Below are 16,372 nucleotides of genomic sequence, written 5' to 3' on the forward strand. Positions count from 1 at the left end.
TTAGCAAAACAAACCTAGTTTTTCATATATTCCAATTATTATGCATCTATGTACATGTCATATAATTACCTCCAGGCGGAAGTCTGAGATCCATGTGCGCATAATCAGCAGGGGTTCCCGTTGCCTCTATTGGAATCATTTTCTCTCCCCATTGGCTGCTTCAAGCAGCCGGTCGGTGGCTCCAAATGTTATAATTGTGTATTTTAAACTTAGTATAGCCAGTCGAGGTACAAGAATATTTTGTAAGTTTGAGACTGGAATTCTAAGTTGAAATGCTAGGGCATAGTAACTGGCCCAATGGAGATATTATGTATTGAAGGAAAAAAAAGTTACTGTTCATATTTTACATCTCATAGAGAAATAATTAAAATTGGAAAGAAATATACTTTTGCAAGGTTGTGCTAAATCCTTATGTTTGCATTTAATTAAATAACTTCCCAATACAATTGTTCAGTGTACAAGCTCTTCACCGCTGAAGATGAATATTTTGAATCATGTTGTTTATAAATGAATATTGAATCCAGTGCCTGAACTCCTTATAATAAATCCTATGTTTGTATTTAATTAAATTACATTTTCAAACTATCACAGTTAAATTCTATTATTGCAAATACTGTTCCCTTTAACCCAAGTTGTGCTAGGGCAATCTTTTTACGGCTGTAAAATAATTCATCTTTTGATAATGAAATCTAAAAAGCCATCAGAAAATGATAATAATATCAAATTAATATGTTGTTTTGCAACATAGTTATTTCAAGAATGTAATACAGTGGAACAAATGCATATTCTTAACATTAGTCTAAAGTAGGATATGTAGATAAAAATAGATGTACCTGAAAAACTATGGCTAGTTCTCCTCTCACAGCAGGTGAGCCAAAAATATTATGCAGAATTGAAGCTAGAAGTATACCCATTCTGTCTTGGCTTCCCTATTTTGTTTTTTTTTGTTTCAAAATAATACTTCCGTCACGTACACATTTAAGAAAGAATAATTCATAATCTCAGCACAGTGTGTTTGTGTATGTGTGCACTGATCCAACATCTAAACCACTATGTGCGTCATAACAAAGGTAAACTAACTGATTTTAGTCTAGTTCAATGCCACAGCTGAAGCTCATTAGGTAAAATGTGGTACCTTTTGTTGATTTTGTCAGCTGATGCCTTTTAATGTCTGATTTAAAATATGTTATGCAGTTGTAGCTAATATGTATTAAACAATATAGGTAGGTTTAAAAAACTAAAAATAAATACTATGATGAAACTAAATGGATTCCTATAACAATGGCTATGGTTTGGATATAAATCAAGTCAAGGTAACTTAGTGGCATTTCTTCATGCTTCACTCCATGTGTTGGTATGAAAAGGCTATACTGTGTTTTTTTTCCCTTTCTGGGCATATGCAAGGTGTTTTTTTTTTGGTTTCCGTCTAGAATGGTCTAGAATGTATGTGAAAAATATATCGTTTATCAGAACTTGTTTTGTATAGACTTCAATGTATTTAATGGCCAGTCCAGTAGCAAACCAGTCAAAGCTTACGGCCACTGATTTGATTGGTCTGGCCACATGCTACATGAGCTGAAAAACATAATGTGCAGCATCTTCTATACAGCTGTCGGAGTTTCAGGGCCACCTTTATATCACCATTCCGACCCCGGCCATTTCTACTTCATTTGTGGAAAGCGTGCTCTTAGTATTGGTCAATTAGCAACCCATTTGACACTGGGAGTGCTTGACCACTTTACTAAAAGCAGATTGCACTGTTGGGTGAATGTCATTCTTAGTGCATATTACGCTTAATGGGCCAGTGGGAGAGATCAGAGATCTCCCACGGTTATTAACCCTTGATTTTCAGTTGATATATGTGGCCAAAGTTCAAATGACAGCATATTGGAACAAAAATAACACAATTATCAAGACCAGGAATCTAGCAAAAGAATTCGAACAAGAACGGGGAAAGAAATATCATGGCGCCCATCAGCTCCTTGGTCCAATTGTACACTGTCTTCCTTACACCGTAGGACAGATTTATAACTGGCAATATTTAATATGCGCAAACCAAAAAATAATGCTGCTAGAATAGTATTAATAAGTAAAAAGTACAAATTTAGCGCATACATTTCAAATAACACCTATCTTAGGCATAAATATTGTGGATTCCATCACAATAAATGACCATATATTGCTTAGCCACCCCTATGTCAAAGTATCCCAAGTTTGGCTAGCCCTATCTACTTTGTCATGGCTACATTGCTTACCAAGGAGCTGAATCCATGGCACTGTATTGCATTTTCAACTCAATGAGACTTTCATGCAGGTGAGATAGACATAGAAAAATGTGTTCCAAAAATGCAGGTTAAAAATAAATGATTATTTCTGTATTCCAATGCTCCACTGAGCATGATAAGGGTATAAAAAAACAGAATAGCAGATTGTTGTGTACTTTTTCTATATAACCTCCTGTTACACCGCAGTTAAAGTTTGCAAAAGCCCTAAAGTTATTTTAAAAGTACACATTATTGGCTAATAAAGTAGTCTTTTAAACTGTAGGCACACTGGATCACTCAGATTACTCGTCTAGAGTTCAGTAATATAACACCCCTTTTACTTGCCAAGGCAATAACATGAATTGGACCAAACGCCCAGAAGTGTATTACATTTTATGAACAAATCTACAATTGTGCAGATGAATTCAATAGTTGACATAACAGTTGTGTCATTTAAAACTTAATGATCGCAAGTATTTTATTGACAAAGTTAATTTACCATTTTTCTATTTGTATGACATTACGCCTGCCATCGTGCCAGAGAATATCACAGAACACAATGAAATGCCTGGAGGCTTCAATTACGTTGCAACATAACCCTACACTGCCATTTTGTTATGAGAACATGCTGAAAATTGAACTAAAAACTGTACAGTTAATTTAAAAATACAAATTTAGTCTCAGATAGTATAACATCATAGTAAAATGTGTTGCATACCCACAAGGTTCACCACAGCAACCATTATGTATGCTTCATAATAAATTCATTTTATGATACTGTATGATGAATATGTTGTCTATGGCTATTCGCTTTTATGACATAGAGAGTGAGACATATGCAGAGATACCATATAAATGGATTAATCAAGTGTTTTGGGCTTTTACACCTAAAGCAGTCCCCACTTCCTGAGCAAGGTGTGTTGAGGAGACCCTTTTCCATGTTTATCTTATTTACAATGTAAGTGAATGTGCTTGAATTCTAATCTCACAAAAATAAGTCTAGAACTTCTATATACCCTAACATTGGCTTTATAGTTCGAACAATGCAAGGGCTGATTGAGCCCACAGTGCACATATACACTAGTGAATTTGGAATTAAGTGATATATATATTGTAGCTTGAGGTCAAGTTTTAACTCTATTTTACAATAAGGGACTATTTCTGTACCTAGTTTATACTTAGGATAATCTATGTTTTCCCTAGTTTAAGAATACGTTGGATTAGATTTTCTACACAGACAATAATAAGCCAGTTATATTATATATACCTTGAGCATTCCCGGTAATAAATAGATACGGGTCATTAGCAACAAATGTCATTAGCGATGTGGATGAAGACGATTTGGGATTCCTTAAGAGCTGGGACCCCCTGCACCACCCTATGATACCTTTGCCTCCTACCAGATGTCTGAGACATATGCCAGCATCACATACAATTATCATGCTGTCATTTTATATAACGGATAACAACTGAGCATGTGTGTGTTATATATTTGAGTTTCTCAAAATGGGACAGCTGAACTTTCCTCCTAAGGCACATAATAACATTAAACTGTCTTATATAAAGGCAAAATATGCGTAGATCACAAATGATCCAGTCATTATGGACCTTGAATGCCATGTAATAGATGCCTATATTTGAATATTCCACATATTTACCAGTTAATGCCAAGTTACCACTGTGTGGCTCAAAATTATTTTGTTATTATCTCATGCTTTATTAATTTGCATGCGGTCCTCCTCCATGTAGATCATAATCTTCTTTATATATTCATCCACATCATGAAAAGGATATAGTACACCTGTATATTTCCTGCTTAAAATATTTATATCATGAAGATATAAATGAATGTATCAATGTATGTAAAATGATATTTCATTATATTGATACCATAACAGTAGCTTTAACTAGAGCTTTTAGAAAACAATTTCTTTCAGCCGCTGGCATAATATATAGGTTTTATAAACTTACTTCGGGACTTTCTATATGAGACTCATTAAATATTTACCCTTTTAAAGCCCACATTGAAGGGTAGGGTTGCCAAATGTGTTAGCCTTAGATACTGGTCCTCATGGAAACATTGACATGACACTATTCAAAGATGCACTTAATTAAGTTAGTTGCAGTCAAGTAGGGATATCAACCATAATATTTATATCCATAACATACTGATAGTAAAACAGAAATTGAAGAGGCAGCACTGTAATTGTCCATTGCTGGATAATTAATTAGCTAGAGTCAATTTTGGGTAAAGTTAGGTGAGTTATGTTGGTTTTAGCCGGTTTGAACCAGCTGAAACCAATGTAAATGTCGCTAGGCGGTAAAGAAGGTTAAACAGCGGATTGGTTAATCAGCTGCTCAGAGGCGTGTTTGCGCTAGTGAATTTACGGCGGGAAAATCTAAACAGCGGATTGGTTAATCAGCAGTGACGGCGGTGGATACTGTTTCCAATTTAAATAGTTTTCTGTGTCTAAGCTGCTTACCTCGGCTGACCTGAAGAATTGTTGGTCCTGTGCAAGCGTCCCACCCTGTCCTTTTCTTTGTTGTAGCTATTTAATAGGGGCCTCTGATTTGGGGTGGAAAGAGGCTTTTATGATACAGATAAGGGATGGATTCATTTAATTGATTGATTTTGTTTAAAGTGTATGGTTAAAATTAAATTGTGTCATGCCTCTTCTACCGTTTAATAAAGCTATGGCCATTATTATCCAACATAGAAGGTGTCTTGTTTTTTTTTTTATATTTAAATTTATTCAAGTTGTAAGGTATGGACAATGGACATCGGGAATATGAGGGACCGGGTTCCCGGCTGTGATCCTGAGATTTTGATTCCTGAGACTTCTCAGGTATGATATATATATATATATATATATATGCACAATCTTGGTTTATGGTGCCCACCCCTCACCTGAAATTTGGTGAAGTAGAGCAGGACAAGAAGCTGTAGTGTTCGAAATATTTGCATGCAATAATAACCAAATAACAAAAAGAGCGGCAAATAATGCAATGCTGGGCACACATCTAGGGCTGAATTTGACCAGACCATAACATGGGGGTTTAGTGCAAGACACAAACTTATGTGTAAATCGCAATGTATGAAATGTCCAACATCTTTCATGCCTTTGTATCACAGCGACGTCTACGTTTCCCCCTCCTGTACCATAAGAATACTTCAATACAGCTACCCTCTAATAATCACCCCCTCCCCAAATTCCGTTTAGTGATTGCACCCCTGGCGCCAGCTCTAAAAAGAAAAAAAAAGGAGGGGTAGGCTGAGGGAGCAGGAGGCAGGCACTGGCCCGGCACACACACGCATTGAGACACAGACCTCCAGACAGCCAGCAGCTCCTGGTGCTTGGCAGCGTCTACTTGCGTCTCCAGTAGAAGAAGGCATCCCAGCGCAGGCTCTCCTTCAAGGTGACTAGAACCCTGCTTGTCTCCGGGCCCCTGGTCCCACATTCGACGCATAGCGATAGAAGCGAAGGTGAGACCCCCATCCGAGCATTCAGCCTCCCGCTCTGACCGCGATCTCCCCCTGTTTGTGTCTCCGGCAGATGATGCTGAAGGTAGCCTTGCTATGTGTCTATGCAGCATCCTGCGTTGGGCTTCTGGCAGCAGCTGCGGCAACGGGCAGGTCGGACAGAGGCAATTTTCTGGATGATAAACAATGGCTAACCACGATCTCCCAGTATGACAAGGATGCCGGCCACTGGAATCGATTTCGAGATGTAAGTCTTCATTTGTGCCCCTTGCTTTGAGTTGAAGGGGCATTATTACGTGCGGTCTGGGAAATCGGTGTCTCGGGGTTAATGGCGATGAGATAATCTTTGATGCGTTAAGGTTTTTAACTTTTTTTTTCCATGGCAATGATGCGTTTGTACAGGAGCTACGGAGCTATGTCTTTTTGTGTTACGCCAAATGATACCTTTCGATCTCCCCATCCCTTTGCCTGCAACTCACTAGGCACCGTATGAAACATGTGAAGCGATACAATAATCATGTGCCGTAATACATATCCCCCGTTAACCATTTGAGTTCCAGGAAAGGTGTGAATGGATTAATTCTATGGTTCAGCACCCATTAACCAAAACTTCAAGGCATTATATAAATACAACAACAAAGTGTTCTCCCTTACCGATTTAATATGTGAGACTTCTATGGGTTGAATAAACGCCATTATTTGGCCCTATAACTAAATCGCAACTTTAAAAATCCCTTTGTGCTACCATATCGCATAGAGTTGCCTATAGGGGCTGAACCCATACTATGAATTAGTAACTATTTCTCAGCATTATGCCTGCTCATTATTAAGTTTGTGTGTTAAAGTGGTGGGTGATGCTTGGCACCATGTCTGGGCAATGGGCCTGGATCAGCTCAGCTATGCTTGCAGTATTTCTGTGGTGAGGTACTGGTGTGATAAGCTATTGACTTGAGATTCCAATGCAGCATCCACAGCGATGATAGAATACAGTGAATGGTTAATACATGGTGAAGGGTCTACATAGCATTGAGTTTGGTAGCTGTAGAATACCACACATTGGTGCTATCTTCAGATGTTCGGGATTTGCAGACTGTTGCATTCCTGAAGGCTGGATATTTCACCCAGTGTTGTCTAGTTCTTCTAAAACAAAGTTAAGATCATTGTCTAAAGGTATCTGTTGTGATTAGAGGTATCAAAACAACAGATGCTACTACAATGAGAACAGCATACATTCAGACAGCTGTTTTCTCAGCTAGGGAAAAGTAGAGGTGACAAAGGACCAAGTTAGTTTGCTCTTTTTATCTTTCTGAACCTTCTTGTTAATAATAGGAGGAGTTACAAAGGGAGAAATGACACTAGCCAGCAAGTTCAAAAGGAGTATATATATATATATATATATATATATATATATATATATATATATATATATATATATATATTTATTTTCTAAATTCCTTTTTACAATGTTGCAGCAGACTCTGTAGAATCCTATGCATACCTGGGTCTTTTTCATATATATTCACCAGGGCTATATACATGACTATAGGAGTAGATTTCAAGGTTACAAGTGGCAAGTGAGTGGTTCAAGGTGTCACACAGAACTTTGTGTGGTTTGGGGGAAAAAACAAAACACACATACTCTATATACCTCCCAAAAGGTAACACTCTTCTGCCATGCAAAAAAGTGGACTACAACTAACATGGCAATTTCTGGCTCTCACTAGCTCATTGCACATTTTGGAACATACTGGATAAGAATAGATTGCAGTCTTTTAATGAGGGGAGGGTTAGCATGCATTCTCGGGGTGTGCCTAACAAATCGTACCACTCTGCATTCACATGCAGCATGCAAAGAAGGTTGTGTTTCCTCAAAAATCATATATTGTTACCAATGATTAATAAGAGTCCGAATAGCTTTCGTGTCCTTGGATATTTTGTTGAAATCACTAATGATAGGTTTTTCATACAAGTAGACTATACCACACAAATATACTATGCCAGATGAACCTTTTTCAGTTTATTATACATTAGTACACATCTATTTGTGTTTTTCAACCTCGTTTATATAACGGTGTCTTAGTTATGCACACATTCACAATATCTGTTCTATTAAAACATAAACCAAGATCCCTCTGGATGAGAGAACACATGCTGATTATATAAAGTGTTCCTGGTGCTTGCAGGAGGTGCATTTTTCTATGTTTACATCATTGTAGATGCTATGTTAGAGTTAACCACAGCATATTTCATGGAAAAGTGTAAATATTGCAGGAATATCTTGATTTAAGATGAATCATTTACAAGATTAGATAAAGCTATCTAATCTCATGGTTATTTATCTATCCTTGGCATGTGATCATAATTTTCATTTAGTTTTGGTGCACATATTGTAACACACTCTGTACCTCAATTAAACTGGATGCATACGTTACATTAATACAATATTAAAACTATATGTATTGTATATGTTGAGGTACATGTATGAGACTCAGAAAGTGACAAGGCCATGCCCAGGTTTGTCGTCATTTGCTTACACTGATTTTCATTACTTTGGAATGAACATTAGATGCAAGTACAATGTTCTCTAACGAGACAAATTGCATTCAAGCTTGGTTTTACAAATACTTAACATGCACATATAAGTATATGACTTAAGTGTTTAATTACATGCTCCTAAGGACAAATTGCATTTAAATAATGAAAGCAGAATTATACATTGTTACCACAAATGAATGTAAATGTTCAACACATTACCACAAATTACATAATAATGCAATGCAAGTTTATATAGTGAGGGCTGGCTATTTTCAGTAATAGAACTATTTTATTTCACTTAATAGGCCGTTATCAATACATGGGTACAATTTTGTTGCTTGTGAGTTATACTCCTCAGTTTTATTTGGCACTGTACTAAACAGATGACCACTTCTTTGTCATCTGATGTATGGCTTCTTCATGGGTTTTAGAACAAAGACCACAAACTATACAGTGGGCTCTTATAAATATCTTTGTTGCAGATTAGGCCCAGTCTTTTGATTCTTTGTGAGCTGTTTCTGCTTGTAAAGAAAAAGTAAGAGTTACAGTGTAGGATCCTCTATCCTGCAGTCCCAAAGACAACAAACTGTGGCTTGAAAAGAAAACTGTTGCCTTAATTAGCTACCCTAAAATATAATAGAATACTTACAGGAAAAAGTGTTGGGATTAATGGTTTACGCTTCATGCAAGTTACATGTTACTTCCTGTTATTTGTTTAACCTCTGTGGTTTATTTAGGATTATATCGTATTTTAGGCAGCATTCATTTTCTATTTAAGCCACTGTTTGTTAGTTTTAGAGAATTTTGTGCTGCCCCCAAAGAAGTATAGCAGACTAATATTCCATTCTAGTAGCTTGAAATCCACAGAACCCCCGAGATTTTTACTTTTATTTAATGTAAGAACATTTCACTTAATGTACAGATGAATTACTTTACTGAGAGGGTAGTGAATATGTGGAACAGCCCCCCAGAAAAATTAGCTTAAAACCCACAATTTATTTATTATTTAATTTAAGAACATTTTACTTAATGTATGCAGGAGTTGCTTTACTGATAGGGTGGTGGATATGTGGAATAGCCTCCCAGTAGACGTAGCGCCTGAGATTTTTATATTCCTCGTCTTTGCACTTATTATATGCTGGTGTTTAATTGAGATTTTCAAATATATTGCTAAAAGTTTAGTTTAAGAGTGATCTGAGGAAGAATTTTTTGCGCTATATATCTATCGATAGATAGATAGATAGATAGATAGATAGATAGATAGATAGATAGATATAGATATATACTGTATATATCTACAGTATAGATATATACTGTAGATATATAGCATTGCAATGGTTAACTGTAGCCTATTTTTCCTTTTGTTGTATGTAACCCTTTTCATCTTGGCCTTGATTGTTTTCTGGGGAGCTTGCATATGATAATACTTAATAAGCAGCACCTGTTAGATTTATTGGACTAATCAATGCTTAACTGGTATCCCCACTTTAAACCTTAACCACATTTTTGGGAACATTGCCAAAATGGCATTAACAACTTGTTCAAGCCTGTCCAACCCAACAAAAGTAACATCTTTTAATTCATTGTCAACCACCTTTCTCCTTATTAGGAGTTCTTATAAATCTGAAAGCACGAGTATAGTGATCACAGGCATACAACCATCCAGTATGGGTCCTACCTTATAGGTGAACTAGCAGGCTTTCTAAATCACTGAGGTAGTAGAGGACACTGTCATTAGTTACTTTCCAATATTAGAAAGAGTCCCTGTTCGAAGGGGTGCCAGAAACCTAGTTTCCCTTGGATTCCTTTGGACAGCCTATGCACACTCATTGATTATATAATTGAAGAATTACTTAAAATATATAAATATATAAAATGTTCTATATTTTAGGGTATTCGAGAGACATTTTTCTTATATTCTTGAGATTTTGCAGTAAATTATGAAGACAATATGACTTTACAGGCCTGTTTCACTTAATAAAATGATATAGGAAATTTACCTGAACTGTGATCAATGCCATATGGACTGCATCTACTTATTTTTATACTCTGGTGAATGATTGTTTTGACAGCAGTGAATTCAGAGCTAATTGCAACCAGGCAAAGAGAATGGACAGAGTGGACTTTAGCTCACTACTGAGACTGGTGTTTATACGTTTATGAATAAAATTATATTTGTTTCCAACATTCCTTTAAGTAAGACCAAATTCCTAAAAAAACATCTTTTAATCATTTGCATATAACTGGTCTTCTTCTAAGTGAAAATCTGTCAATCTACCATCCTACATCAGTTAGCAACACAAAAACAAGAATACAAGGTAACTTGCTAACCCAACATGTACAATATTATAGTTTATTACAATGTTGCACACTATGAAGTTATCATTGTATGTCATTGCAAATAATATGGAAGAACCTCTTGAGTCAAAGCAAAAAATATGAAATTTTATAGAAAATAAAATAACATTATAAAAGGTATTAGAGGAGGTTAACATGAACCGGATGCTTGGTGCCCTTAATGTACCAAATGATCCCACAGCCTCATAATTTTAATAATTTATAGAAAGGTAGCTGACTTAACATTGATAGCCTTTAGACTGACTTGAATATGTTAATAAAAATGTTACTGGTAGGAATGATCTCATACCTCTGGAATTGGTATCTTTTCATTTATGTATTTTATTCTGGAATTAAAGTTTCAGTTTACCAAATTGTATTCCATATCTGAACAAACATCGTAATTTTATTTGTTAAAGTGATCTTGTTTAGGTATTTTTTGACTGTCAAATGTATTACCAGAATAGGGAATATTTCATTATAGGCAATAAAATATATGTAGCTACTGAAAATACTCTACTGAAAAAGAAACCTTTCTTCACACACTTGATTTCCCTTTACCATACAGTAAGCATTTTCTAGACTACTAATATAAGAAACACCTCCTGCTGTCTATTTAGACCAATTGAAGCTATAAATTGAATATACATGTGTGCATATGTATGTATATATGTATGTAATATATATATATATATATATATATATATATATATATATATATACACACACACACACACACACACACACTGTGTGCTGATTATCAAGTAAATAACCAAACAGTGACTTAATTTGTGTAACCTATTAGCTAACTGATGTTTATTAAGTGAAGAAAAACCTATTGCCTTTTTTATGTGTTATCAGTGAACCGTGAACAGTATGCATGGCATGGTCTGTTTACTCATCTCTAATTTGTGTCAATTCCAAGCAAGCAGTTTTAGTTAACAGTCTGTTTTTGATATAAAATACATGGTTGATATAATACATTCAAACAGACAATGGTAAAATCAAATGTAATGTACTGCTCGCTATATTTATGGTGCATTTCACATTTTTAGAAGCTTTTATTTCTGAGTTTCTTTACAACTCAATTTTACTGACATTTCCTGGTCTAAGCCGACTAGGCCCAGGCCTGCAGATCCAGGGTGGCAGCAGTCCCCTTGGTACAACACTATGGAGCAGATTGCCCTCTTGGGTGATAAAGCCCCTGGTGTCCCACCGCACAATCTTTGATCACCCCAACCAGCCACTTTACATAATAAGAGCTTTGCTTCTCAGCACAGCCTCCATAGGCTTCATTAAAAGGTGCTGCACATCTATAAGAGATGGGATATCATCCAGAGACGGAGTGCGCTGCCCTAGAAAGTGCATAAAGTGGCATAAATACGCCACTGCCAACAAACATTCTTAAAAAAAAAAACTTCCTCTTCACACAAACAAGTCCTTTCATCATGCAGCTACTGCTCTTCTACTGCAGGGTCACACAATGTGTGTTACCAAGGCATCTGGGACTGCGTGGACCCCAGGGCGACCTCCACATTTTGCCCTATGCAAAGGACTGCTCTGCCAGTATGAGTATATGTGGTGGTGCCAAGAAACATTAAATCAGTGCAGCCAGACATCAATTGTCCCCTGGTTCACTTGTCAGCCAGCACCTGTTTTTGTCTAAAACAATCTTGGAAGCACCTAGGAAGCATCTACCACAAATGGTAATGCACGAGGACAATGTGTAATATTACAATACACAACTGCATCCAGTAAGATCACCTGAATATTATTTATGGCTTTAATAACTCAACCTGGTAGCATTCCCATTTATTGCTGCAGTCTGCCATGTAATTACTTTTTTGTGTGTTAAATATCTTACAAATTAATATAGAAACATAGAATGTGATGGCAGATAAGAACCAGTAGGCCCATCCAGTCTGCCCAACCTCTGAGTACTTTCCTTTAGTACCTACCATATCCTATATCTAGCTTGGCCTTATACCTATCCCATGCTTGCTTAAATGCCTTTACTGTATTAACATCTACCACTTCTGCTGGAAGTCTATTCCATGCGTCCACTACCCTTTCTGTAAAGTAATATTTTCTGATGTTACCATTAAACCTTTGCCCCTCTAGCTTATGACTATGTCCTCTTTTTGTGGTAGTATTTCTCCTTTGAAATAAACTCTCTTCCTTTATCTCTTCCTTCTATCATATCCCCCCTGTCACGTCTTTCTTCCAGGCTATATATGTTAAGATCCTTTAATCTGTCCTGGTAAGGTTCATCCTGTAATCCATAAACCATTTTAGTAGCCCTTCTCTGAACTTTCTCCAACATATCTATATCCTTCTGGAGATACGGTCTCCAGTACTGTACACAATACTCCAAGTGAGGTCTCACCAGTGATCTGTACATCGGCATGAGCTCTTCCCTCTTCCTACTGCTAATACCTCTCGCTATACAACCAAGCATTCTGCTAGCATTACCTGCTGCTCTACTGCATTGTCTACCTACCTTTAAATCCTGAGGTTAGGACAGTATCAAATATTCTATGCTCTGCCCTTGGGTTTTTATTCCCTAGATGCATTACTTTGCATTTATCCACATTAAATGCCAGTTGCCACAGGTTTGACCATTTTTCCAGTTTACCTAAATCATTTGCCATGTGGTTTCTTCCTCCAGGAACATCAACCCTGTTGCAAATTTTTGTGTCGTCAGCAAATAGACATTCGATCAAGACCATCTGCAATATCACTAATAGAAATATTATATGTTACTTTTATTTCAGATTAACAATGCATAATTTTTCATTTGCAATAAAGCTTTATACTTGCAATCCCAAAACAGCATACTTAGAGTTAAGAACGCAATTAATGGGACTCATTAGTTTTGCAGCCAAGGACTGAAGGGCATGCATCCCACCGCAGTGAACTGTAACATACCAACATGGGTTGTTGGAACAGTCATGGCTTTGCTGGAGCAGACTTGAAGACATGTTAGTTAAGGTTGAATTAGTTTTGGCCTTTTCTAATTGTGAGATGGCATCAAATGTGGGATAGGAACTGTTTAAGCAAAGGATGGACTAGCAGTGTTTTGCAAAGCAATATATAATGCACCTACTGGTACTAAATTAGTTGAGGTCTGGCTTCTAGGAATTTTACTTTTTTCATTAAATTGTTTAAAATCTGGTATTTTAATTTTAATAAAAGAGCTTAACAATATGCTGTTAAAATGTGTATAAGTATCACTTGCACAAACAGTGAATATGTGCTGGTGATGTCACCTATGCGTGAATGAAGAAAATGCAACTAATATGATTTTCTGTTACCATGATTTCATGCATTTAGTGAATGATAAGGAACACATATAGCTTGAAGGAAAGAAGTGAGAGGGGTGATATGTGGTAGAAACATGTAAATACTTAAAGGGTTTTAACAAAGAACGGGTAGGGATTTTGTTTCCTGGGATATGTGGTAGAAACATTTAAATACTTAAAGGGTTTTTAACAAATTACAGGTAGGGATTTTGTTTCCTGTTCCCAGGTGCATTGTAGGTCTTGTATTTTCCAACATGACTATTGCACTCTAACTGCTTGCACTGTCATCATTTTTATCCCATAAAACAGCTGACAAGTTCCTCTGTTCTGAAAGTTGTTCTATTTTGATGGCAATCTCTTATAAACATGAATTACATCAATGCAACCCTGAGAGGACCTGTGAACAATAAAAGTGGGCCATTTATACAGTAGGCCTGAAAACCATTCATTTTTCGTTTAAGCCACAGAGCCACATGTGACCAGAGAGTATGTGATACCAGTTTAAGCATTGTATCCCCATACATACAATCAGGGGGGTACCTAGAGTATTTGGCACCTGTATGTGGCACCCCCCCCAAACACTTTAAAACTGCATAGCTTCTATCGTGATATACTGGCATAGACATTGAAGGTAGTACAGCATTACTGTTATGATTATATACTGAGGCAGACATTGACGTGGTACAGCATAACACCTACCACTATATACTGAGGCAGACATTGACGGTGGTACAGCATTACACCTATCACTATATACTGAGGCAGACATTGACGGTGGTACAGCGTAATCCCTATCACTATACATTGAGCCAGACATTGATAATAGTGCAGCATAACTCCTATCACTATATACTAAGCCAAACATACCACTTCATTGTCTGGTTTAGGGATGCACCAAAACAAAACTTCTGGACTGAAACCGAAAATGGAGCATTTACCTGTCCGAAACCGAATATGACCCCCCATCATAAAAAAAAATCTCACACTTTTATTTAAAGTAAGTAACACAGCAAAATAGAAAAAAAAATCAATAACAATATTAATATATATATGATTGTTAACAGCAATCACACTCCTATGATGCCCAGGCATACAAAGATTCCAGCATGTACTAGCTGACTAGGCATGATAGGAGTGTGATTGCTGTTAGCATGTCACATGTGCACTGGAGGCATAGAATCAGACATACAAATCCCGTATTTGCAGCTATACAATAATAATGTATGGAAACATAGCAAGAGATAAAACTACAGGCATAGATGATAGTTTGCACAACATAAAGCCAGCCCTGGCATCCACACTGCCCACATAGAACCTGACCAGCACCCAGATTACACACATAGGATTTACCATCTTTGTCCCCAAACAGCATGAGTCAACTTTGTCCCCAAACAGCCCGGCCTGTGCCATCTTTGTCCCATAAACCCCTGCCTGTGTCATCTTGGTCCCCAAGGCTCAAACACCCTGCTTGTGCCAAGCATCTATATACAGCTATCATATACACAAACACTTTAAAAGTCACTCACTAATTCACACTTTCATTCACATAATTAATTCACACAATCCTTTATTCTCTCACCCATTCACACAAATTTACACATTCATTAATGCATTCTCACAAACTCATTAATTATCTCCCTCATTCAGACAATTCATCCACACATTCATTAATTCTCTCACTCATTCTCACTACCTTTCCCCCTTTTCTACCCCCTTCACACTATCTACCCCACCTCCCTTCACACTATCTACCCCCCTCCCTTCACACTATCTACCCCCCCTCCCTTCACACTATCTACCCCCCTCCCTTCACACTACCTACCCCCCTCCCTTCACACTATCTACCCTCTCCCCCTTTTTAGTTAAAGGTTTTGAACTTACCATTCAGAAGTCCTGCGGTGGGAGCACAACGCCTCAGTCTTCCTGCTCTGCCGCTGCTTCCTGCTCTGCAGCTGCGCTACTTCACTGCTGAGCGCCGAAATATGACGTCATATTTCGGCGCTCAGCATGACATGCTGGCACCGCGACGGAGTTAGAAGCCTCGCGAAGGAGACTGAGGGGCGCCGAGGGGTTGCTAGGCGTCCCTCTCTCTCCTCCGCATAAAAATAAATAAATGAGGAGGCTGCCGGGGATCCGGGCAATCAGTGACATGTGGTCACCCTAGCCCGTAGCACCCCCCTGATGAGCGACACCCGGGGCGGTCCGCCCGCCCCCCGCTAGATACGCTACTGCATACATGATATTTTTTACCTGATAGTAAATGCTGGTTAAATTACATTCAACAAATAAAATACAAGGTTATGCATCTGGAAATTCAAACAATATAATTTAAATGATGATGAGTAGAGATTGGTTACAATTATTTATTGTTAACACACAACACTCACAAGAGACATTCATCTGTTATCATCACAAAAAAACTACATATAGTTTGTGTTTTTGTCAATTAATGT

The 16,372-nt window shown here is 37.3% G+C and overlaps 1 protein-coding gene across 1 annotated transcript in view; it reads left to right on the forward strand.

Annotated features, from left to right (window-relative positions):
* The first annotated feature begins 5,552 nt into the window (after positions 1 to 5,552).
* SPOCK3 (SPARC (osteonectin), cwcv and kazal like domains proteoglycan 3) overlaps positions 5,553 to 16,372 on the forward strand; it is an 85,107-nt gene continuing 74,287 nt past the window's right edge. The window contains exons 1-2 of the mRNA XM_053459947.1: positions 5,553 to 5,681; positions 5,819 to 5,992. Coding sequence (XP_053315922.1) covers positions 5,819 to 5,992 — 174 coding nt within the window. The 5' untranslated portion in view covers positions 5,553 to 5,681. The remainder of the gene's footprint in view (positions 5,682 to 5,818; positions 5,993 to 16,372) is intronic.

This window comes from Spea bombifrons, chromosome 1 (assembly GCF_027358695.1).
Source record: "Spea bombifrons isolate aSpeBom1 chromosome 1, aSpeBom1.2.pri, whole genome shotgun sequence".
NCBI lineage: Eukaryota > Metazoa > Chordata > Amphibia > Anura > Pelobatidae > Spea > Spea bombifrons.